Here is a 27,329-nt window from a genome sequence, read left to right as displayed (position 1 = left end):
TGCGTAATTATATTCAAGATGGCCATTGATGTAGTTTTCGGATCAGCTGCTCGAAATGATATTGTGACGTCTTGATAATTCAAATAGATCGGAAAATAAATTACAAATACCAATTTGTGTAGGAAGCGAAGCGTTTTCGTTGTAAACGCTAAATAAGGCGCGAAATATAAATTTTAAACGATTTAAAACGTTAATTTTGAGTCGAAACGATCAATGAATGAATGAAAATCAGTAAACGAATTTAAAAAAAAACAAAATAATAATCCTCTCTGAAATTTCCAAATAATTTAAAACAAATGCCGTTATTATTTTATTAAACTGAAGAGATTAGAATTTCAAATTTATCAAAAAATTACAAAAAGGAACGAATAACAAGCAGATGTTAACGGTCGTCGACGACGAACATTTTACCATTTTATCAACCAAATACCGTAAAAAATAGAAGAAAAATTCCGTGTAAAGAATTATATTAATGCAACTAATCGAGAAATAATTTAAAAAATGTCGTTATAAGAAAAAAAAAGAAACAATAAGGTCAGAGAGGTCAACGATATCCAACATTAAAAAACAATTCGAAATATTTAAGAAAATAAATAGAATTATTCAAAAATAAGGATCGTCGTTAAAAGTTAGAATGTCTGAGGGATCGGAACAACGTCATTCATGTTCCAGGGGGGACGGATGAGAAATTTTTGGCGCGGTCGTCTGGTTCCAGTCCGTTCACTTTGGAGCGGAAGGCGAGAAGAGGCACACGCTGAAAACTCTTCTGTTCGTAGGTACGGTCGAGTATATATATAAATATATTGCAAAACTTTACTTTAGTTTATATATTATAAATCCTAGGTTTTAGTACTATTCGGAATACTTGGAGTAAATAAAAATAGATCGGTTAAATATATATCATAACTTTATAAAAAACTTCTACCTTTCGTCTTTATGATGGAAGTTTTGGCGCTTATAAAATAATCGACGGTTATCAGGAGATTTTTTCGCTAGTTATTTTACCATTTAGTTAATTATTAATCGGGTTTTATATATTTTACCATTACGTATTTAGATGTTAGACACTTTCAATTTTTATATCCCGCCAAAATTATGTATTTTACATTTGCAGTTAGGACTTCGAAGTTACCGCGTGTTTGCAGTATGTCGAATAAAATTGGGTAAGTTAAGCTGTTAGACATTATTAAATCTTTAGATTAGTTAAAATATTGTGTATTAATGAAAAAAAATGGATCTGATCTCGACTAGTCCTAACGGGAAGAGTTCAAGAATTTCAGAAGGGAAACCTCACCCAACTATCTTACGAAGGAAAAGGAAAGCAGTTGTTAGTCCAGCGGTAGGTATTTTGGGTTTTGTCTATCATCATATTTTCTTTTATGAATGAAAAGCAACTTTATCAGTTATTTCATTCCTATAATACATGTATAATTTTGATCTGATTGGAATATTTTGAACAAAAGTATGTAAATTATAATTAGATAATTGCTTGTGATGTTAAGATGGCTTACAGAATTTCTAAGCAATTATGACAAATTATCATATTTAATAGAAATAAGTGTCTAGTCAGAATGATAACAATTAATAAAAAAATTTTTGTTAAATATTTCTTGTTTTCTTGTATATTTTATCATGTATTTATGTAATTTTATACACAAATTTCATGAATAAAAATATATCAATTTCTGCCATTGTTATAATATACTGTTTATAGACTTATGATGAATATTATGTATAAGTTTATTTTTAGCACTAATGCAAAAATGAATCTGCAGAGAAGTTTTGATTGCCTAAATCTTTATAAAATTATAATAAATAGTCTTTTAATTTAGGAAGAAAAAAAAGCAAGATTTAATATAAGATTACTTTTATTCTTAATTCTTCATCCTGTCATACAAATGTATATGTATATAAAATGCTTTGTTTCTTTTAATTATATAATTTAATCAAATAATTAAATAGGTTTTATAAATTATATAACAAATATAATTATAATTTAAAGTTTGATTAGAAGATCATATTTCTTCTAAGCATGTGTACTATTATTAAACAATAGATTTTATATTTTCCATTAACTAAATTCATTATTTAAGGTTTGCTTATTCTCTATATAAAAATAAATAGTAAAATTAAATGATTTCATTCTTAGTTCTTATTTCGTTCTTAACTATTTAACAGGCACAATTTTATTTATTTAATCTGAAATAAACGGTATATTATAACTATGATTAAGAAGTTTACACCGTTACTTAATACTTCACAATATATTAAAATATAATTCTCAGTTTTAGTATAAAAATATTTCTTAATTAATTTTTAAATTAATAATTTAAAAATGAATATTAAATTTTTGCAGATTTAGTAATTTAATGAAGATGTTTTATTTAATTTCTTTGTGTTTAAGAAAGATTATAGATTATTTATTATAGTCATAACAGAATCAGAAATTTACTTACAGGTTTTAAAAAATGTTGATGTTAAAGCAAATTTAATATTTTCATTTTATATATATATATGTCATGAATGTCAACAACTTTATTTTAAAAATAAATTAAAATTTGAAGTGTTTGAATTCTAAATAAATTCTATAACTGTACTATAGTATAACTTAACAAAACAGAACAACTATAATGTTTATAAATATTTCTACTTATATCTTCAGGAATTTAGAAATGATTCTGATCAAAAATTTCAGATTTATGAAATACAGAATTTTGCAGGAAAATTTCATTATAACTAAAATTTTATGTGCATAAATTTTGTTATTTAATCTTAAAATATTATGAGAGAATTTTGACCAAAACTAGAAGTTAGTTTGTTCCGTGTCTGAATTTCAAACTATTGATATTTTCTAATAAAGGAATATTAGCTTTTTTGATCAAACTTTGAAATAGTAGTAATTTATTAATAGTTATATTTCAAATATTTTTAATACATTAAAGCCAAAAGATTGCCAGATAATATCAGAACTAGCAGATGAGCCTGACATTACTCAAGCAAAAAGTAGAGATAGCAAAGATTATTAGATTATAGCCAATCTCACCCATTTTCACTGGATGTAAGGATTAGGTCACCCCCTCTCTTCTGAGCTAATAGAATTTTTAGATGGGTCTAAAAATATGTTCAAATTTCTTCTAAAAACACAAAAAACTGCATCTAAAATGGTACGGTAGAAGCCAAGTTCTTTGGGATAATCCTCTCCCTCTCTCCCGCAGGGATGGAATTTCTAAAAATCCCTTCTTAGTGTACTGTACATTCTCTTGACATACTCTGTGTACCAAATTTCAGTTTTCAACTCCTAATCATTTGGGCTCTACACTTATTATTATTATCAATCCATCTCGATTATAAGATATATTACAACCATTATTAGTCTAACTTTTCTGAATGAGTAACTGAGTATGATTATATTAATATGATACGATCTTTCAGATCTAGTGGTCTATTATCCTTTAATTGATGTAAGTAAATGAATCTTTAAAAAAAAAAAAACTTTTATTGTGAAATTTCGGAATTCCTTGTAAAGGAATTGTTTTCCAGGTAAACCCTGCACTGGTAAAACTTTTATTTATACAAGAAATTTTAAAAAGCTTTGTTGTAGGAAGAATATTTGAGGGAAAAATTGGCCCTATGTTGACTGAAGAGGGGCATTGCCCGAAATGTGGTACCATGCATGCAACCTGTATCGACTAAATAAAATGGAATATCGCCTAGTGTTGAAAAAATAACGCACCTTGTGTTTGTGAATTAATGATTATATTAAATTAATAAGTTTCTGGAAGTGAGGACTAGGTGAAGGTCTGGGTATCATAATTGGCAATGCAATTGCACGATAAGCGGACATTTGAGTGCCATTCTGGACCAATTTTCTTTCAGAACCTTCTAAAGTAATTATTAAATTTACCAGGAGATGGCACTTAATGCCTACCTCTGGTGCCAAATTACTTAGCATTTAATTAATAACAACAGTAACGTAATCCTATATAATTTGGCAATCATTTGGCTTCAGGTTTGAATGTTTGTATTTGTTTATTTTTAATATATTTCATTTTAAAAATGTATACTATAATTCAACTATTACACTACAAATTTCATTAATTTGTTTGCCTTATTGTGAAATTCCTCAATTGTTTATAAGATGTAAAATGATTCTTATAATTATAATAATTTATAATTCAGATAGAAGTAATCATTATTTTGTGGTAAAAGCTACTTTGTATCATTTAAAAGAAATTGCTGTTATAGTACAGGTATTCCTTGCCTTACATCAGTAATTGATTCCAGGAGAGGCAACATAAGTCAAAAAATGACGTAAGTCGAAACTATGGTGGAAAACGCCATTAATGAGCACTTAAAGATCGCTAAATAAGACGACAACACAGAAACACAGATGTTTTCATGTTTCGTTCTCTAGGATTTTTGATGATTATATTAACATTTACTGTAAATGTACATATTTTAATATGATTTTATGTGCTTTTAACGCTTTTCTAGTGATATTATGACTTCAAAATATTTGTGGCGAACGGATGTAAAGTCGAGGAAAATGACTTAAACTTGATTTTTATTTTTCCATATACTTTTTTGACAAATGACATATAATCGAGAACGACGTAACTCAAGGTATACCTGTATAATGAAAACTAGTTAGATGGAATTTATAAGTTGATGAAAATTATAACTACTTACACATAATGGCATTAAAGTTATTTTTATTTTTTATGGTTGAATAATAATTTAAAATAGAATCTTAATATCTAGAAAATATTTTGATAAGAAATTTAATAGGAATTTGGTATTAACACTTAAGATTTCAGTAGTTTCAGAAGTGTTTTAAATTTCTATACTAAGTCTAATTTTGTCTGAAATGGTAGAAGACATTACGTATTATTAAATTTCAGATAGATTTTAATCAGTTTGAAAATTAAAAATTGAATTATCGTAAATTGGCTGATATTTTTGAATCTATCAACAAAAAATTTTTAATAGAGCATGTTACAAAATTAAAAAGTTAAATTCCATTCAAAAAAAGTTAGATTGTGATTTTGAAAGAGATACAGTCTAAAATTCAGAAATCATGTTTAATAATCTATCTTAAGTGACTTTCTGATGAGATTTTTTTTGGAAAATTATTGGGATGTTTCAAATATTGAAAGTTATTTAGAATAACTGCATTAAGAATCAAATGCAGAAATGGAATTTTAGTCAAAGTTGTAAGTGAGACTGTTTTGTCATCTAATTTTTTCCTTTGGGAAAATATTTCATCATTGTTAATTCTTAGTCATGTCAAAAGCCATAGTTTATATTTGGACAAATAGTTAAATTTAAATTGTTTTTAAAATATTAGTATGTATGTAATATCAAATTGGATATAAATAACAAAAACCTGATTTATGTGTTATCTAAAAAGTAGTTTTCTTTGTTTAGAATTCATTTCTATAACTGACCCTGAATGTTGGATATTGATGAATTCATAGGAAATTGTCTCATATTGAAAATGCCCGTTTAACACCCAGCGAAAATGTTTGTACTTTGTTTATAATTTTCTCGCTGGTTGTTAAGTTTTTGGAGTGTTTATTATTGTCTAATATTAACCAGTTATAAAGTAGCAGTTATTAACATTGAAAACTTTTATTAACAGTAATTATAATGATGCTAATTACTTTTATGATCATCCAGTATTAAATCAATAAATATTTTATGGATTTTTCAGTTTTATTAAAAATATTAAACAAGATAATTTGCAATTTTAATTATTTTTGTATTGTTCAAGAATTAATTTTATGCTTATGGTTAACTTTAAAAGCATAATAGAATACTAGTGATAGTTTGTATGCTACCATATAATGAGCTATTAAGTTATATATATTATTAATAATTCTGAAAATAGATAATTATTAATAATATATAGGGTTGCCAGATATCTTTTATTTAAGCAAAATGATCCTTGTCCTCTTGAAACAAGAAAGGATACAATTTTCATGTCAATGCCCATGTTTCATAATGGCAGTAACAGATTTCTGTACAGAAGTTTATCTAGTCTTATATACCATTCCATAACCTTCTCCTGTAGAAAGCTATTATTTACCATTAAATATTTCAAATTCTAAATTAAACTAAAATTTGCAAATATTTATAGTAATATGAAAACTATAATTTTTAAATCAAAATCTAAAAACTATAAACAGAAGGTTTAGTTATTAAGTAAAAAATCAATTTTACTTTTTTAGAATGGTACAGGATGGAGTAAAAAAATTGGAAAATAGTAGCATTAAACACTTTTTAGTGTTCTTTAATCCATTCATAGAAATTTGTCAACTTCAAGAAAAAGATACAAGAATAAGCATTGGTACAAGGTACAACCATACCAAGCAATAACCATACCTTCTGTACTCTTTCCAGCAAAAAAATTTTATTGTGACATATTTTCGGCTTCTTTAAGGGATCTGTGTCAGGTTTTCAAATTATTTTAAAATTTGCTGGAAAGAGTATGGAAGTTGTAGAGTTGCTTATTGTTAGAGTTCCATCTTCTCGAATATAGAAAGATACAAAAATGTGTTCTAGGAATTATGAGTACATTTTCTAAAAGAAATTTGAAATAATTGTTATCTTCAGAGAAAAGAAACAATAGATAAATGAAACTGCATAATGAATTTAGATGTATTAATGATATATTTAACTATTGATGGGCATAAGAATGTTTTAGGCCAATGCCAGATGACTTATAAATAATTAAGATATGTAATGTATAAACAGTATTTCACTATAAAAAGTTTTCTAAGAAATAGTTGAATTTGAATGGTTTAAAGCATGTGAATTAAAGAAAAGTAAAAATAAATTAAGTGAAATATACAATCTAACATTTAAAAAAAATTATTGCATGAATTTTGAGTTGTGTGCAATTTTATGCTCTTTTTAGCATGCTCCACTATAGTGAGGAAGTGCTTATGTTAGGACTTTTGTCCATCTGTCAGATTTCCTTGCATGTGCAATGACTTCATCTGTAAAAACTCTCCAGACTTGTATTTCTAGTTAGAATTGAAATAAGTCAATTGAAGTCTTTGTACAAATGATAACATTTCTTCACATTCAATTCTTTTATTTCATATTGAGCTTTATTGTAAATTAAAGACAAAAAGACTATTTCAGCAACTATTTTTTATTATATCTAATGCTTTTGACTATCTGTGTAGCCATCATCAGGATTGAACACTTTGAATAGAATTCTTTAACATATAAATATTATGTTTTAAACTAATAGTTTACTTTAGAATGTAATATTTAAATGTTTGCATCTATAAACCACATCCCTTACTGTATATTCAGTGAAAAATTCTGAACAACTACTTGATTCCAAGAATTTATAAAATTTATTTTGTGAGAATTCGATTTGTGGAAACAAAAAAAAATCACAGCTAATGTGTTTGATAAACACTACAAACGATATGCCAAATTCTTGGTTATGTAAATACTATAATTAAATATTAGAAATTAATTAATTTGACTAGAGGTGGCAGTTACGTTTCCATCTCGTATTAAATTTAATAATTGTAAGTAGTTAATTTTTAATTCAAACATTTCTAAAATTTAATTTGGAATTGGTCATTAAATTTAATGACCCAAGAATTTGGCATATCATTTGGCGTGTTTATTATATAACTGGCTATGATTGTTGATGTTTATAAGTAAAATGTGTGAACACAATTGACACTAAGATGCTAGTGGAAGAAGTGCTAAACACAGACTGGAGCAGGCCGCATGCGCACAATTTGGGACTTCCCCTCTCCTCATCGCTCGTTATGCAAAATACTCGTGCAAAGTGCTCATTAAGCAAGGTTCCACTGTAATTTTTATTTATATTGAACCTGATAAATGAATTTGATACAAAAAAAAATAATGCAATAATAAGTGATTAAATATGATAGTTTGTAAAATTAATATTAAAATTTAAAATATGTCAGAAACTTAATAACTCATCATAATTTTTACATAAATATAAAATAATATTTTATATCTGAATCTCTATATGAAACATTTTTTATTAAGATTAAATTTATGGGGTAAACTATTACATAAATACTACTTTTGAGATACTGAAATTCAAGCTAGAATCCAAAGTACTGAATCAGTAGCAAAAGCCCAACTGATCTCTAAACAAATAAAAACAAAAACAATGAATTACAGTGATATTACCAATTTGGCACTCATATAGAAAACTGGCCTCTAGGTTGTTCTCTAGGAAAGCAAAATTTTTTTATTTACATGAAAATAAAATAATCAATTGCTTTCTTTACAAGTAAAAATGCAGCTATTTGTTTTTTAATAACACAGGGTATTCTTCCAGCTAGGAAGCAATGTAATTTATCATGCCAAGGGGATCAAAGTATGACTTTAAAAGTAGATTTAAATTCTTATCAACTTCCATATTTCAGGTGTGATAGTAAAAGTTTCAGAAAAAGCACTCTGTTTTCTGCAACAGTTTTTTAAAGATATGAAACTGGAATTACAAGGAATTTTTATATTTAATTTTCATGTTTGTTCTCAATGAAAAAAATTCTGGTAAATGTTGACATGTCCATGAAATACTAGGGTCGATTTTTACATGGGATTGACTATTACTCAAGTAGTATACAATAGAATAAATGTTAAATTTATAATAATTGAGTTTTAATTTACTTACATTCAAGAAGAAAAATTATTTCATTTGCTATGGCCCAGCTTAAAATTGACAGAAGATTTATTTTTTGAAATTCTCATCAATTAATTAGATCATGAGTAAGATATCAGCAAAATTAACTTTTTGTAAATTACTGTATTTCTGCACAAATAAGAGCATGTGCCATCTTTTGTTTATAAGAGCACAGCACTGCTGTGCCAAAGATCAAGTCACAATTTTTTTTATTTATATGGTAAGGAGAAGCCTTTTGTATTTGTGTGTATGCTAGTGACATGGTTGCCAATTTAGGGAATTTTACCATAAATCTAGGGATTTTTTACCATTTTCAGAGTTGGATTTTTTGAATTAAAGTTTAGGGTATGTTTTAAAGATTTCCCTGCAGTAAATAAAGCGATCCAAGAAAATTTAGTAAACATTATTATATATTGCTTGGAAAATATCTTATTTCTTTGTTTTTAAAATCAATCTTGCTTGTAAGTTAATTTGTTTTACTTTTTGCTAAATTTTGATTAACACTTGTATAAAATCTTATTGGAGTTACTGTAAAATCAGTTTTACAGCTTGATGGAAAGTACTGAAATAAAAATATAAAAACATTTGATAAAAATAAGTGTTTTGTGGTTTAAAAGATTATCTTCTGTTTTACTTTATTTTTTCTTTTCATAAAAACCAAATAGTTAACTAATCATTTATAACTGTGTTTTTTGTATTAATTTCATTGAATCAATATAATTACATAGAGCATATATAAAAATATCAAGAATTGAATAACAAACAAGTTATTAAGTAAATAAATAAATAGTGAGAATACAGAAATGATGAAAGAGATAGAAATGTGATTGCTTAAGGAATGGGAAAAAAAGTATAACTTATTCAAGTATATTGGTTTAGGATTCAGATAGTGAGCCTCTAACAATACATTTTAATGTTAAAACTTTCCATTGACTAAATAAAAAAGAATTTTTAATGATCCACTTACAACACACTAGTTGATAAATCCTAGTTTAAGGTAATTCTTTGACTCTTAGAGTAATTATAAAGAAGTTTTCTGGTAACACTGAGTAGTGATACAATCAGATTACTACAAAAATGTGTAAAAACTACACAATGGAGTTCAAAAAGATGCATTGGACAATGTTGAAAACATTAGTAAAACTGCTAGAAGACATGATGTATTAAGGGTCATGGTTCCAGTATCCACCAATACTGGAACCATGACCCTTAATACATCATGTCTTCTAGCAGTTTTACCAATGGTACTGCTTAATACATCTTTAAGCAGAGGTGGGCTGTTTTAAAGGTAAATGGTAATTTTGTCAAAGGAATGCTTTATTCCTGGACATTAGAGAGAATAATCTCATCTTCTGTGATCCTAGTGGATATTGTAGCTGGGCATTCAGCCCAGTCTCAATATTCCAAACTCAAACAAACATTGTTAATTTGGATTCACGAAACTTGTGAAAAAGGAACAAAACATTTTAGGTTCAAAATTTAATTTGATAAGAAAATTTTGCATTTTATTTAAACATAATATTTTAATAATTTACTTATTGAAATTTTAAATTGCTTTCATATAATTTTAATATTTTATTTTGAGTTGTTTCCCAGTTGAGAAACACTGCTGTAGGCAATTGCCTAGATTGCTCACAATACAAGATCTGATCAAAAGTATTTGACCTGAGGTCATAAAAAAATAAATGCCTTAATATCTATTTGGTTCAATCACTAGTCTCCTTAATAATAGGCCTTTCTGAGTTCACACACTTCTCCCAGCAATTTGTTGGAATTGTCTCCATTGTTGGAAACATTTTTCAAAGTCATTTATCAGGATCTCCATCAGGTGCTTCATTGCATTAGTATTAATCTTTTTGTGGTTGTAACAGCATCTCATAGGTACAGTGGCATAGCTACATATTCAGCGCCCTGGAGCAAGTGCGCCCCTTTGTTGCTCAGAAGATGTCTTGCAAAATTTATTTTGAACATTTAATTTAAAAACATATATCCAACTATTTCGATTTAAAACCTTATTTAATAACAATTTATTTGAGATTCAAGGCATTTCAACAATAAGATATTTAATTTAATAAATACAAATATAATAAAACAAAATATAATTCTTTAAGATTTTGTATTTTATATAATTCTTTAAGAGTTTATATAATATAAACCGTATTGACAAAATGTATGCAAGTTTAGTTTTGTAACAAATACATAATAATACATATTTAAAAAAAACTTCAAAATGGTTGTATTTTCACTTTTTCGTTTGCAAATTGATCAATCACTTTCTCCAGATCAAGTTGACAAACTATTGTCTTTTCAATTAATATAGTAGCCAGAGCTAAAATGGCATTGTGACATACTGCTTCTTAAATGGATTTTGATTAATTTTAGTTTTGAAAAACTTTGTTATGCTATAGCTGTCGTCGCTGGTAAAATTTTAAAAAATGAAGCATGCTACAATAATATTGGAGAAGCTACTTGAGGCTGCACTGTGAATTAAAAGTAGTTCAGCAACTTCATGTATAGAAGTAATGTTTTTACCTAAGTATAAAAACACATTTTAAATCAAAGCAGTTGAGATCCAAAACTAGGCGAGATGTCAGAGGCATATGCCGATTGTAACAATTCTGATCCTTCCAGAATATTTTTATCGGATGATGCGACAAGATATGCTGGTGATAAGCACTTAAAGAGTGTACATAATTGTCAAACAGATTCAAATCTAATAGTTAATTGATTAATTATTAAATCCAAATTTTTTTTACAAGTTTTTATTTCGTCCTTTCTAACTTGGTGCCCTCACGATTCGTGTGCCTGGAGCAGTTTGCTCCAACTGCTCCACTGTAGCTATGCCTCTGCATAGGTGACAAAAAAAAGCAGGTAGTACTCCTTTGTCACAGTTCAACCTTGAGAGCATATGACAAACTAGACCCTGGTGGTTGAAAAACAGTCATCATGTCCTTTATGTTGCTGCAGATTGTCATGCCTTCTTTGGCTGTGGAGACCATGGCATTTTCCACTAGGATGATTGTGCCTTTGTCTCAAAGTCATACCTGCAGACCCAGGTCTCATCTCTGACATGAAATCAGGATCCGTCATGTTCTACCAAATTACTAATGTGACAGTGACTGCAGGATAGAACAAGTTTGCCAAAATTCACACACATGGAGTAGAGTTCTAGGTCACATGACAACATAGTCTCCCCAGCTTGCAAAGAAAAAAAAATTAAGGTTGATACTTTTTGATCAGATCTTGTATCACAAAAGACACATATAGTAAATACTTCAATTAAAAATATTTAATTCAAATCAGAATTTTTTTGATAAATAGAATATTGAAGATAAATATTAAATTAGGCAAAAATAAATAACAATAAAAATGAAATCTCTTATAAAACTTTGAAAAATATTAAATTGTGGTAGAGGTGATTGCATTGTGTTTAAAAGACTGTGCTTAGAATTATTTTTAAAAAAATTATAACAAGATTCAAAACAAGAACTAAGAAAAGTGTTTTTTGTGTAAAGAAAAAATCTAGCTATAAAAATAGAAATGTTTAGATCTTTTTTCCATCCTTGAACTAGCATAGTTCCTATGTCAGTATATTGCAACAAATTACCAGAAGATTTGATTTCAAAATTAATTTTGTAACCTTGCTTAGTGTGGTGTGTTTTTACATTTTATAAGATTTGATTAATATGACATTCTAAGAACATTCAGTATGCAAAAAGAGTTGTTCATTAGGTAATACTGAGGATAATTAAATGTAAAGTCAAAAATGTTTTGTAAATAAAAATAAGCACGTAAAAATTTACAAGAAGATTATTTAAAAATGTTCACAATAAGTTAACAGAAGAAGAAAAAAAAATTTATGTTTTACATATTGAGGCAGATAAAATCCTGTAATAAAAGGTCAACTCCACTAAAAGATTGTTTGTTCAGGGAGTGTGAAAAAGGACATAGGATGAAAGGAAAATGAAGAAGCCTTGTGTTTTCTTCTATTAACCTATTATCAAAATTTTTTTAAAGAATTTTCTTGTAAATTTTCAATGTAATTATTGTCCTGGTTATTTACTAGTTTTACTAATAAAAATAAGCAGTTCCTGAATTAAGAGTGGTTACTTGTAAATTTCTATCTTCTATTGTCTGTTAGATATAATATAATAACCTGTATCTGTACATTTTAACTATATGGGCAGTTTATGATGATTATAAATACAGTATGTACTACATTTTATTACTATTAGTTCTACCATATACTTTTATTGTTTAATTCTATACATAATATGTAGCATAATAAATTAATAAAATTACCTAATAAGGACAGATGGTAAACTGACTTCTAAATTAATTTTTGTTTTTGACTTTAAATTATAAAAATTTAAATGACTACATTTATTTTTGTATTAATTTAATTTTATATTATGTATTTAATTAGTAATCATTCAGTAGTATTTCCTTCTTCTCAAAACTAATTCTCCATGTTTGTTTTGTCAGGCAGTTATTTTTTTAATTTTAATCAGGCAATTTACAGGTTTTTAATAAGATAAATAAAAAAACTAAGTAATGATATAGATATTTTAATTATGATTTCTAACTGTTTTAAAGTTACTCAAACTTTGTTCTAAATAGAAAATTTACTTTTTCTTGTGTATTTAATGAAAGATCAAAAAGCTTGTATTTGTTTTTTACAAGAATTAGAAATTCATTGAAAATTGCAGTGTAATGGAATTTCAGCCCAAAAAAATGCAATTGTAATACTTCTTAGGCATTCCATGGTCTGCAAGATAATTTTAAATATTTGTTTTTCACCAAATAGACGATGAGAAATCTTTAATTATTATTCTTTATTTTTTATTGGTTTAAATTAATTGAAAAGTTATGAATTCTAATGCTATAATTCTTACATGTAATGTATTCATTTCATCACATTTTAAATCTAGACATTTCAAATATTAAATATATGAAATTTTTTAAAGATATTTTTAATTTTTCAAAAATTTATTAGACTGAAAAAATTTGATTTAAATTATCATATACATGTAAAGTAGTTTGTGATGGATTAAACATCCGGGGAGGTTAACATAATAAAATTACTTTTCTTTAATTGTAGCTTCACAAATCATTGTAGCTATAAAATACTTTTGTAAATAAGAGTTCTTGTTAAAAATTGATGTGTGTGACTAGCTGTCCAAAAGGAAAATTTGGGCCTGCTATTCAGCAAACAAGAAAATTTTTCAATAAAATTTGGATTAAGAGTGATTAGACCATCTTCCTTGGCCAAAAAGTACAATATATAATAATACATTCAAATAGAAGTGAAATTTTACAGCATTCTTTAATATATTCAAGATTTATTATTGTAATATTAATAACTCGAGCATATAAATATCTTATGTTTAAATGTAAATCCATTATATAGAATATTGAATAAGATAATGTTCAAACTATATATACATATATATATATATATTATTTTTTTTTTCTGCATACCTTGTGTGCTTCCTTTCTTTGTTAATTTTTTATTGAAGTAGAAATAACTAAAGATAGAGAAATTGATATTGGAGAAGAGGAAGTTGCAGATGGTAAAAGTAGTTAAAAGGCCACCACTAAAACAGTAAGGTGTTGTATATATTTGTGTGTATCTTATCTGATATTCTAACCATTCTACATTAACTGTAATTAATGCATAATGAACAATTTACAATTTTGACTATAAGCTTCTTTATAATAGCAACTTTTCATATATGATTTTAAAAATTATATGGTATGCTGATATGTTTCAGCAACACAGTTTTATGACATTACAAATGATAATCCATTTCCTGTATCTATTTTCACAACATCACATTTATAAAAGCAATTGTAGTGACAATGACTGGAATCAGTAGGATGAATGGGCTTGGTTGATGATAATGGAAAAGCTATAAATCAATATTTGACAGTAATAAATAAAATATTTTTTTGAATCCATTCAATAATGAATATATGTATATTAATTTAAAAAAATAACATTTGAAGAAAATCCAAACACTTGAAAAAGTTTGGTGTTTGAGTTTTCATGACATTTTTTAAGAGTAAAATATTTAGCTAGTGTTAAGTAAATTTTTTCTTATAACAATAATAATCTATATTTGTGTTATTTATGATGTTATCATTGTAAACTATTTTTTAAAATTTAATTATTTTAGATTCTGTTAATTTGATGATAATTTTTTGGTTTTGGAAGATTCGTTGAATTATTGATAAATATATTTCAATTGTAAAAGAATAGCATGCAGCAGAATATAGTGTAATGCTGCAGTAGAATGTAAAATGCATAATATTTCATTTTTATTATTTTATTATATAAATATTTGACAATTGTTTTATGTGATTTATTTTCATCATCAAATTTATTAAATAGATGTAATTTCAGTAGCAAGTAATAATAATTGCCTGATAATTTTATATTACAGTAACCAGATGAAATAATTATATATTACTGGATTTTTTTGTTTTACTTTAATTTTAAAGATTGATTTAATTAACAGTTTGGCCTAGAAGTAGACTATGTTAAAGTATATTTTGTACAAATTTGAATTAATTTTTAATTAAATAATTTTAGAAGTGTCTAGAGAAAAGATTGAACTAGAATTTAAGCCAGAAATCCTTACAAATTGAATAGATACTTTATCATCTATTTTATGTAGCCATACAGGTTTCATTCTTGTTTTGCTAACTACAACATTTTTATCTTCATAATATCTATGACAATAAGATCCTAGTTCTTTGTTCTCATTCTACCAATAACAGTAAGATTAACTATTCTTTCATTATTAATGAATAGTGGGATCAGGATATAACGACAAATTTTATCCAGTGTAGGTAAAATGGTAATCATCAAATATTAATAATTACACAAAAATTTCAAGTTATAATTGGTTAATTAAATTGCAAGTGTATAAATATGGACTATAGATATGTTGCTATCTGTTGATATTAATAGTAATTATTATTATTATTAACAGATGTCAATACATTACTTATGAACTAAATCTGCAAATCGTTAATTAATTTAATTAGTTCAGTTCTAGTCTATGGAATTTTGGCAAAATATATTTAGAATTTAATTTTATCTTTAAAGATACTAACTTTCAGGCTTCTAAAAAAAGTAAAAAGAAAAAAATATTAAATGAAATTTTATTTAATTAGAAAGTTTTGAACAAATAGGATATTTTCAGAAGATTAATATTTTCTTCCTTAATGTTTTATAATATATGTTAAATGTAAATGTAGAATATTTAAAAAGAAGCTAAGTCTCTGCTATGTTCTTTTCTATCATGAGAATTGTTATAAAAATTTAGACATGAAATTAATTGTTTTTAATCATTTAAAAGTATTGTCAAAGGATTCAGTAGCATTGACACTTTTGTAATAATTTGAAATCAGATATTTATTAATCATTTCATTTGAGAAAAAATGCAAATAAGAAGCATTTATGTTAAGTAATTAAATCTGAAAAGGATTGAAGATTTCTTTTTTCTAGTCACTCACTCTAATGATTTGTGTTGATTATGAAGATACATAAGACTTGAATGATAAATATTAATTAATATATATCCTGCTTAATTTTAAGAATATATTCCATCATAGAAGAATGATGTATATAATGTAAAAAAATTTTAGAAAGAGAATTCATATAGAAAAATGGAATAGTGACAATGGCAAAAAAATTTACAAAATAAGATGAGAATACATGAAAGATACAAGATTAAGACATAGTACTGGTATAATAGATATATGATTGGCAAATGTTTTAGTTGAAATAATTCTACATTTCTTAATGAAATGATGAAACAATATGAACAATATAAGAACAGTTGAAAAGTTAATTATAGTTTTTAGACAGTAATAGAAGAAATATGCTTATTTTAAGAGTATTTTGGAACCATTCCTGGAATGCTTGCCTCACTGCATTGTTTGATCCGAACTTTTTTTTTAGTGGCCCAAACATGATAGTTGCGCATTGCCAGGTCAGGAAGGAGTATGGAGGACATTCCATTATTCCAATGGAATTATAGAAGCTTGTCTTGCACCACTCATGCAACATGGGGACATTCATTGTCTTGCAAGAGGACAATGCCCCTTTACTCAGTTCATCATTGTGGAATGCTTTGATTTGACAGGCATGCATATCCAAATACTTCATACATTGTGAATGACTTGGTTGTTGGACATCTTTCTTCAGCAAGGAAGTTAATGATGGCATATTGATCATACTTGGACAGATTTTGTATAGATGCTGCCATTTCTTTTTAAAATGTAATTGATACTAACAAAAATTGTTACGTTAATCCAAAAAAGACAGTCTGTCCAAAATATTTTTTGAAAAACCACCATTTATTCTAACGTGTTCCAGAACACCTTGGCAACTGGACCTTTCTTAGAGGCTACTGGGCCGTCAGGTTAAAACATTCCTTAAAATACACACAAAAATATCCAATTAAAACAATACAGTAAAAAATCGGAACTGGCAGGTCTTACAGACATCTTGAGTTTTCATCCTGTCTACGTAGGGAATTTCAGATCTTTATATCCACTTAGGAATTTGTAAAAGGCATTAGAAAGAAAATTTTAGTTTTTATCAAAAATAATTGCAATCATACTATAATAATTGCATATCCAAGTCTAAAGTGTTCTAGAAATTGATTTGAATATCAAGAATATGGACGTCAAGAAATTTTTTCATTATTTCATATGAGAAAATTTTGACTAATTTCTCCAAATGACACTAGTATGTTGCAAAATATCAACTTGCAATTTTAGCATGATGATAAACATTACAAACTCCAATTTAATGACCTCATTAACTGTTTGTTAGTAAAGAACATGTTTGAAAGCACTAACATAACAAATAAGTTTACATAATACCTCTAATAGGAATTGTATATGAACTGTATTTTACATTAAAATATTTTTATCTGTAAAAACAGAGCAGCAGTGAAAATAAACAAATAAGTTAATGAACTTCTGTAATGAATTATTAAGAATAAACTTGAAAGATTACAGTGAGATTTTAAGATAAAAATCACTAAACAGTACCACCATGGGAGAATACAGATGCACCATCACCAAAAACAAATAAAAACATGCTTGGAATGAAATCATTATATATATTCTACCTTTTTTACTAGTGTGGCTTTTAAATGTTTTACATATTACAAATTTATTTGAAGTACAGTATATACAGTGGGTGATCAGTTAACAAACAAATCGGATAACGAACACTTTCGCAAAAGATTTTTATGTTTGGACAATGAACACATGTTGGGATAACAACGTAAAAAGAAGCAACGTAAAATAATGAATACCAATTGGTCTTCCCTTGTCTTCGTACAACAATTCAAAACTTTTCAGAGCGCAGGAGACGTTGACATCAACACTCAACCCAGTGTATACTGATCGGATGGTATTCCTCCGAACTTTGAAACTCTCCCTTGTAATTCCAGCCTTTTATTTTTCTGACAAACATTCTTTTATAAAATTCACGAGACTGTCAGGTGGGCATTCGTAAAGTTTTGTGTTGGTTTTTATTTTCGAAAGGTGAGAGTATAATAGCAAAGGTAAAGAGTGAGCAGATGTCTGATATTGCTGGGCAGTATGGCTTGAACAGGTCTACAGTATGCCACAGTACAGTAGATTCTTTAACCCCCACATATGGAAAAAACATGATTAATAAAAATGCAAGACTGTATATATGTATTTTTATTATTACATATAAATAAACATAGTAAGAAAGTATATATTTTATTTTTTGGGGTTTCCAGGATGAATTAATCAAATTCCCATAAAAACTTATGGTAAATCGGTAATTGGTTAATGAACAATTTGGATAGTGAACAAAGTCTTGGAACGGATTATGTTTGTTAACTGATCACCCACTGTATAAGATATCAGGATTATTTGATTTGAATATTACAGTGGTTACTAAAGAATATTTGTAATGGGAATTTGGATACTGAGGTATGGCTGTATTTAATTTAAATATTGCAATGAAGGTTCAGATTTTTTTTGGATTTAAACAGAAAATGCTTCTCTTTATTTTCATTTTCAGTAATACAAATAAATATAGCATTAATTATTTTGTGATCAGTGGGTTGAATTTAATTTGTTTCCATTAAACTTGTAATGTTAGTGTGACTGTGGATAGGTGTAAGAAAAGATTATGCACAATAGCAATGCCAAAAGGAATTTGGCAACAATAAAAAAAGGGTGGGAATGACTATTAATTTCAAATAAAAATCATATAATGTCTCTTTCCATGGCCAACAAGAAATTTAAATTATTCAATAATCAAGAGACAAGCAAGAAATAATTTAGTCTGCTATATTCAGGATAAGGTAGCCATTGGATTTTATTTAAAGAATCTATTTTGAGACAGTAGCAAATACTGCATCTTATGTTATACTGTATTTTGAAAAAAAAAGATGCATATAAATTTATAAAATACTAACTATATCACTTAAAGCAGTGATTTTCAAAACTGGGTACCAAATGGATGCCAAAATGAAACTTCATGGGTACTGTGAAATAGTGTTTCATAATAAGTCACAACATTTACTAAAAGTAGGAAAAGCTCAATAACTTTATATTGATAAAGAAGTAGGAGTGCTGCAAGAAAAAATTATGAAGTTTAATAGTGTGCCACTATTACAAAAAAAAGCAGAAAAACACTGACACAATGTTTGGAAAACTTGTACGTTGCAATGACTGTTTATTTTATGCATTAAATTAGTTAAATTTCAAATAATTCATGAGTTATTAAACCAGTTTTAATGTTGTTGATCATTAGTTATTTTCTTTACTAGTGTTTTATAATAAATTCTGTCATTTTTCTTTACATAAATGTAAGTTACTGTTTGCTAAGTTTTGGAAACAGAAACATTTATTCTGTTTATATTTTTACATATTTAATTATAAATTGTTTATAAGAGAATAAAATATATTCTGTCAAAATATTTTAATATCTCAAAAATATTAGAAATCTAAATTAACTGCTAAGTATTTACAGTTTAAGAAGTAAGGATTTTACTGGAAGAAAGAAACTTATTATTTTGCATAATAAGTAATAATATCAAAGTTAAAATTAAAAGAAATTACTCAGTTTCTGTTGTTAATTTACTAAAACTTAATACAATTTTAAGAGAATCTTTTTGTTATTGTGCAAAATAATTTTGTGTTTTACATAGAAAAGGTACATTTGGAGAAAGTACTTAACCACTAAGATTTTTCTTCTATTAATATCTTCTTTCAATTCATTTTTATATTTCTGGAAAAATTAATTTCGTTGTGAGAAAATGAATTCTTTTGTTCTAATTATTTCTCATAGCCAGATAATATTCTGTTAATACTATTGAAAGTAATGTTAAATATATAAAAAGTTTGATATAAATTAAATATTAATTCTCATAACAAAAAGATTTTAGTATATATATGCTAATTATATATGTAATTAATTGATTTACTTAATAGTTTGTATATACAGTATATACATACACACACTATTATCTACGTACACTTTATTGATTTTTTTAAATCAGGAAGTTTGATAAATAAACTTATCAGTATTAAATATCAAGAAACTTTCCAGTTTTAATATCTTGGGAATTAGTTCAAATATTCCATGTGTTGTTTATCTAACTTTTATAATCAGTTGCAGATGTTAAGTTTACATTTCTTCTTAAATTGTAAGATGATAATTTACATATATTAAAAAAACAATTAAATTTAAAAAAGTTTGAGTTTTTATTTTGTTACCTAATATACAGTAAGGATATTATTTATTTTAAAATTTAATATTATTATTATTATTATATTAATTTTTAGAAAGAAACAAAACTAAAAAGGATATCTGAAAATGGAAATAACAACAAGGAATCATGCTCAATTATTTATGAAGAAATTAATAAAGAAGAGAACAATTCTGGAAATAAAACTCCAGTGGATTTAGTTTCATTTAGTAATTTCAGGAGCTTAACTTGTTTGTTTACACCTGAGTCTTCGCATTCTTCGCAGTCACCTTTGCCTTATTTCAATTGGGCAAATTCTCAGGATGTTTGGGATGTACTAGTGAAGAAAGATATAACTTATACTAGAAATCATAACATGTTAAGTCAGCATCCGGCACTAAATTCAAGAATGCGAGCAATCTTACTTGATTGGCTAATTGAGGTAAGTTTAAAATTTAAAAAAATTATGTGTTAGCTTATCATAATTACCTTTTAGATGTATTATTGTGAAAATAAATTTTTTAAATTATAGGTGTGTGATTCATATCGGTTACATAGAGAAACATTATACTTATCTCAGGACTTTGTTGACCGCTACCTCAATGTACAGGAAGATATACCTAAAGAACAACTCCAACTAGTTGGGGTTACTGCCCTATTTATTGCTTCTAAAATTGAGGTAAATTTTTAAAATGATTTCCTTGTAATTATTTTATTTCCTAGATTTGTTTTAGTTTCTTAATTTTTATAATTTAATATACTCAGATGTAATATATATCGCCTTGCCAATAGAAAACAAATAATAGTATTACAATTTTGGTATTTTCAAAGTTTATTAAATTTGTGGGAAAAATTATAATCACAAATAAATATGAATATTTAACTAAACCTGATTTATATTATTTAAACAAATTCAATTAATAATAATATGCTTTAGAATTTAAACTGTTTAAACTTTGTTATTTTATATGATTTAAAATGTTCTCTTCTAGGAAATTTATCCTCCAAAAATAAGTGATTTTGCAGACATTACAGATGGATCTTGTAGAGAAGATGAAATTTTAGATAAAGAAATGGTTATTCTTAAAGTAATTTTTTGTTTGTATTTTTATTGAATTGTCTTTTTAAAATACTTTATAATAAAACTATATCCATATTTTTAATTTCAGGCATTAAACTGGGACCTTATGCCAATTACAGTGAACAATTGGCTAAATATATATTTGCAATTGGCTACAATTAAAGAAGGAAACAATGATAAAGAAAATTTTCTGCTACCTGATTTTTCAAGTCATCAATTTTTGAAGCTGTCACAAGTATGGATATTTTAACATACATATATCTTCCATTTAATGTCATATTTTAGTCAAACGTCTGTTTAAAATATTATGTCACATTTTTATAATCCAATTTTAGATATAATCAATAATTTAAATAATACTTTAAGAAAGTAAGTTTAAAAATTAATTGAGATACTGTTCTATTTCCTTTATGAAATAATTTGTTCCTTGAATTGTAATACTAAAAATGTATAAATATAATTGTGTTCAAATGAAATTTATTAAAATTAAATACTCAGTCACATAGTTTATAGTTAATTTTTTAATAAATAAACCTGCATTATTTTATTCGTGATAATCAAATTTTGGAGTATATAAACAATTACGTTAATCATACAAAATATTTTGATATGATTATATTATTTTCTAATAGAATTTTTTCTTTTACAGCTGATTGATCTCTGTATGCTGGATATTGATTGTTTACAGTTTTCCTATAGAACATTAGCAGCATCTGCAGTATATTTAATGATGTCTGAGAGAATTGCAACTGCTGTTTCAGGTGGATATTTATTAATTTAAAAAAATTCTGTTTGATGATGTGATGGTGGTGATAACCTTAATTGTGTTATTTATAGGTCTGAGGAAGTCTGATATAGCTGCATGCATAGATTGGATGTTACCATTTGCTCTTACTGTTCAGGAATGTGGAGAAAGTTATATTAATTTACCAAATGTAGATCTGCAAGAACATAAATATAATATTCAGCATCACAATGTTAATTTGGAATTACTGGTAAATTTAATTAAAAGCTTAAATTTGTTTATAAATTTTATCTGTTTTTAAAATAAATTTTTATTCCTAGGATAAAGCAAAACTTCGACAAAGTGAAATTCTAACACAGAAGCCTGCAGAAATAAGTGCAAACGAACTCACCCCACCAAGTAGTGACAAAAAGAAAGGACGATCAAATGCATACTAGTAAAATCATCATCCACTTGAATTTTACTAGTTTTTTAAATGTGATCTAATGGTTTTCTAGTACAATAATAGTTGCTGAACAAAACTGTAATATTTGCAGTTGAAGATAAATATGCAACTGAACAAACAATGACTTCTAGTCATTACACTGCCGTTAAGTACAGAATGAATAAAATGAATTTACCCACCCATTTTAAATCATTAATAAATAAGCCAAGGTTGTGGGAATTAAAAAAAATAATCTAATTTGGGAAATTTTTTACAATTTTTTAATCATAAAATTTTGTCCTTGTGGTTGTTTATATATAAAATTGTTGTAACTTGTATACAGTTGAGTATTGTACATTTTAAATTTTTTACAAAATTTGTACAGTTTTAAAACTGATGCATAAAATATCTAGAAAATAATATCTCGTATCATCATTTTACCATTTCATGTATTATATAAATCACTGCCATGTGCATTTAACATGTCAATGCTCATATAAGAAGTCAGTATTGGGTGCAATTTATTTAACTTTTTGTTCAATTTGGCTTATTAACATTAAGGTCATCTTGCACATTTTTGATTTGATCGTAATTAGATGATTAGGAGCAGCTCGAGAGGATTGACAGTTAATGCAGGACAATGAAACTTATGTAACTCCATTTGTGGAGAATTTGTTGATATTTGAATCTATAAAAGTCTTGAAAGCACAATTAGTAAAATTTTTGAAAAATGTTGTTCTAACATATATTTATTTATTTTTTGAAATCATTTAACATGTTGCAAATTTATCACTTAATTAAAATCAAATTATATAGAATGCACACAGACACAGATTTAATAAATACTGCAAATATATTAAATTTTTAAATGAAAATTTGATAAATTGTATTTCTGTAAAATTTTAAAAATGGTTTGAAAAATAAATTTTAAATATGTAGATGTATTTTATGTTTCTTTCAATTATATACTTTTAATTCTTTATTATATTACAGTCTTTATTACACCATAGTTGTTTGAATTTAATTTAATCTAATGATAAAATTCAGTATGAAATATTTCAGACAATACCAGCTGTCTAAAAAGTAACTAGATGGAATATTTATAGTGACCAGCACTTGTGCCAAGCAGAATATAAATCTGCTAGTATTGTCACTTTGCTATGTACATAATTTATTTCATATTACAAGAATGTGTGATTGTCAAGCAATACATTAATGATCGACAAAGCATTAATGTAATTTTCCTGCGTCATCAATCTTGCAATGTGGTAGCAACTAAGTTTTGTTTGAAACTTGGCAAAATAAAAGTCCTGGGCTGACTTGAACTTGCGTGTCAAGCCAGACCTGTATCAGAAGAATGACTTTCCCATGCATTCGGTTGGAATTGTCATCCAAGTTCCTTGCTTATGTGCAAATCCAAGTACTTTCCTCCCCTCTACATTTGGCCCCTGTAGATTTTTTCCTCTTTCTTAAGATAAAAGTTCACATGAAGGTATCGGTATAATGATTTAAGACACTCGAGCAAGTGTGACAAGAGAACGAGGGCATCACAGAAAAGGTCTATTAGCAGTTTTGTTGTATAAACATTTTAAGTTCATTGCCACTGTAGAACTAAATGAATAATAATATATATAGTTGTATCTCAATTTGTGCATTTTTTCTGGAACCAGTTTAGTTACTTTTTTAGATGGACAATGTATTTATTCATACATTATACATAGCCAAAGATTAATTTTTATTAACTAATCAATAACTACAGTATAATTTGTTTGCTAAACCTGAAGATGATTCTTTAAAAGAATGAAAGTACATACTTGTTTGAAAAACAATGAATGCTGGAATTGAATGTGGATTATTTATTGTATAACCTATAAAAGAAATTTTCAAACCAGCGGCTATGTGAAAATTATTGATTGTAGGAAAATTCTTCTGAAGATTAAGGAAAGATAGATGACAGTAGGAATTTATAGGTCTACAATTTTTTCAAATTGCAGCCCAAAAAAGAAATGAAAATTCTTTAATATTTTGATGGACCTCCTTTGGACTAATGACAGCTTTAATACAGAATGGCGTGGATTTAACAAGTTCTGAGCAATAGTCATTATTGATTTCCTTCCAGCTCCGCAACAAAGCAGCTTTCAGTTATTCCTTTGTGGTAGGTCATTTTTCACCCACTAACATTTTCCATGTAGCCTAGAAATTTTCAAAAACATTTAAATCAGAGCTGTTTGGTGTTCAAAGTAAAGATTTAATGTTTTTCTCCTTCAAAACTTTTTTACATTTTTTGTACAATGACAACTTGCATTATCATCCTGGAAAACAGCTTCCTCACCCCCAGATTGATTTTCCACTACAGGAATCAGAAGTCTGTCAAAAATTTTTGTCGACTTTGCCATTTATGGTTTCTTTTAGAAAACAGTTCACCTTTGCCTTTTGCTTACATGCAGTTCCATATCTAAGACCAACCATAATTTCTAATGCAAAAGACATTCTTGTCAAAACTTTCATCTGCTCTTCACCATACAAACTGTCCAAGCATTGTCTCCACATCAAGCACAGAGTCTGCTTTCATAAAAAAAAAAACTTTTTCCCAATCATTACTCATACACTTCTGGTTAATGCCTGCCCATTCCATTCATTTTTTTATGTGTTGTTTCATCCTGAATGGATTCTGGATTGACTATAAAATTTAGTCTCCATTTCATTTAACTGGTTTCAAACTGTACAATTGCAAACATTGGTATGGTGAACTTCCCACTTAAACATTTAATTCTTTTGATGTGGCTTTCTGATTTTGTAGGCAGATGCATCTTAAGGCATGATCTTGATTCTTGCTTGCTGCTCTTGATCAGCCAGTTCTCTTCAATGTTTTTACACTTTCACATCTTTATGTGTAATTTACTGTTGAAACAGCATGACCAAACTATTGAAAAACTTTAGAGTTTTTCCTTCCAAAATCAAAGTTTCAATTTGGTTTCAAAAATCCTCTGTATTCTTTAACAGGACCCATTTTAGATCAATGTAAAGGCAACAATAATGGTAATACATGCAGATTGTACTTTCAGACAACTAATTTGCAAAAATTAATGTGATTATCATTACAGAAAGTGCTTTAACATTTTTTCTATGTTCAAAAACTTTTTCCAGACTAGGATTTGGACAAGATTTTCTTTATATTCCAAACTACTTTGTGCAGTGTGGTATTTTGCATAATAAAAAACTCATTATTAGACATAAACTCCAGAATTTTTGTTACTCTGGGATTACTTGTTAACCAACGAAAAACTTCCTGTAATCAATAACTTTCGCACAGCTGTTGCTGTTCGAAAAGTCTCCACAGGTTGTAAATATTCCAGTCAATTTGATTATTTATAGTTTAAGCTTCATATTCCAAAATTTCCCGAATTTAAGATCAAAATTACAGATTAAATGATGCTTATTGGTAGTTTGTTTAACTACTGTTTTGAATACACATCAATTATTAAGAAATTCAGTATTGATGCTGACCATTTTAGTAAAACATGGTGTGAATATTATCTTCCATTATATATATTAAAATTATTATGCAAGATATGTTTTCTAGATCAAATATTTAGTCTCTAATTACAAAAATTTACTTTTCTTAAAACATTTAAGATAATTATTAAGTATATATATAACTAAAATTTTAATTCCAATTTTCTTCAATTTACTTAGTTTGGACACAGTCAAAATTATTTACGGTTTGTTAGTTATAATCTCTTGATGCAGGAAAGTTTTGTAATAGAACTTGTTTTATCAAATTTCAATTAACTGAATTCACATGAAGATGAGGAAATCAAGGTAGATTATTTGTCAAATGTGGGACTGCAAATATTGGAGTATGGTTGCAATATCTAAGGGACAATGTCATCAGCTCAAATTTCTTAGTATTGCTAAGGCTAGTTAAAAATAAAATATTTATTCTACAACTTGCAAATGGCAAATATAAAGTAAATATTTAAGTGACATCATCAATTTAATGAAAGCATCAGATGTTAGAATTTATCAATTTTATGAAGTATTTAACATTTTCTTTATATTCTTATGTAATAATGCTATTTTCTGGTATTAAATATTGTTTAAAAAATAATTTATAAAAGTTTTAATAACAGTAGGTTTTATTTAAAATTAATCTAGAAATTGTATTATTTGAGTTTGTGTTTAGACTCAATTTGTTACTTAATGAAACAACTCAGAAGCTTAAATTGAATATTTTACTCACTTCTTATTAAAGAAAATTAATTAATTAAAAGGTTCATTGGAGTCATTTCTGGCTTCATGTAGATATTTTTTTTAAATGAACATTGATTAAAACTGGTTTTGTGCTTTATGGTCTGACAGTCTGCTGAACTTCAGGCACATTTGTGTACATACATATGAAATTGCTATGTCTCCAGCATGGGTGGAAGAGGATAGACCACCTCAAAGGATTTCCAGGATTTTTTTGACTGCTCAGATTCGATCCTGGGTCACCCAGAGCAGTTGACTGATGCCTTAACTGCCTCAGCCATCTAGTTATCACACTTTGAATTATTAACAAGATCTTGTAGTAAAATTATTTTTTAATCAATAGTAGAAAATTTTATTTCTTATGCATTCTTCAACAAGAC

At 26.9% G+C, this 27,329-nt stretch overlaps 1 protein-coding gene across 1 annotated transcript; it reads left to right on the top strand.

The window, feature by feature from the left end:
• CycE (cyclin E) lies at positions 1-23,636 on the top strand. The gene is made up of 10 exons (XM_067268438.1): positions 1-776; positions 1,115-1,163; positions 1,252-1,339; positions 20,546-20,890; positions 20,981-21,127; positions 21,441-21,536; positions 21,618-21,764; positions 22,179-22,290; positions 22,367-22,524; positions 22,595-23,636. Exons 2-10 carry the CDS (start codon positions 1,147-1,149, stop codon positions 22,709-22,711), a joined length of 1,227 nt encoding a protein of 408 aa, XP_067124539.1. The 5' UTR covers positions 1-776; positions 1,115-1,146; the 3' UTR covers positions 22,712-23,636.
• The last annotated feature ends 3,693 nt before the right edge of the window (positions 23,637-27,329 follow it).

This window comes from Centruroides vittatus, unplaced genomic scaffold (genome assembly GCF_030686945.1).
Source record: "Centruroides vittatus isolate TY-2023 unplaced genomic scaffold, ASM3068694v2 contig_3271, whole genome shotgun sequence".
Lineage (NCBI taxonomy): Eukaryota > Metazoa > Arthropoda > Arachnida > Scorpiones > Buthidae > Centruroides > Centruroides vittatus.
This window is presented reverse-complemented; position numbering and strand designations above follow the sequence as displayed.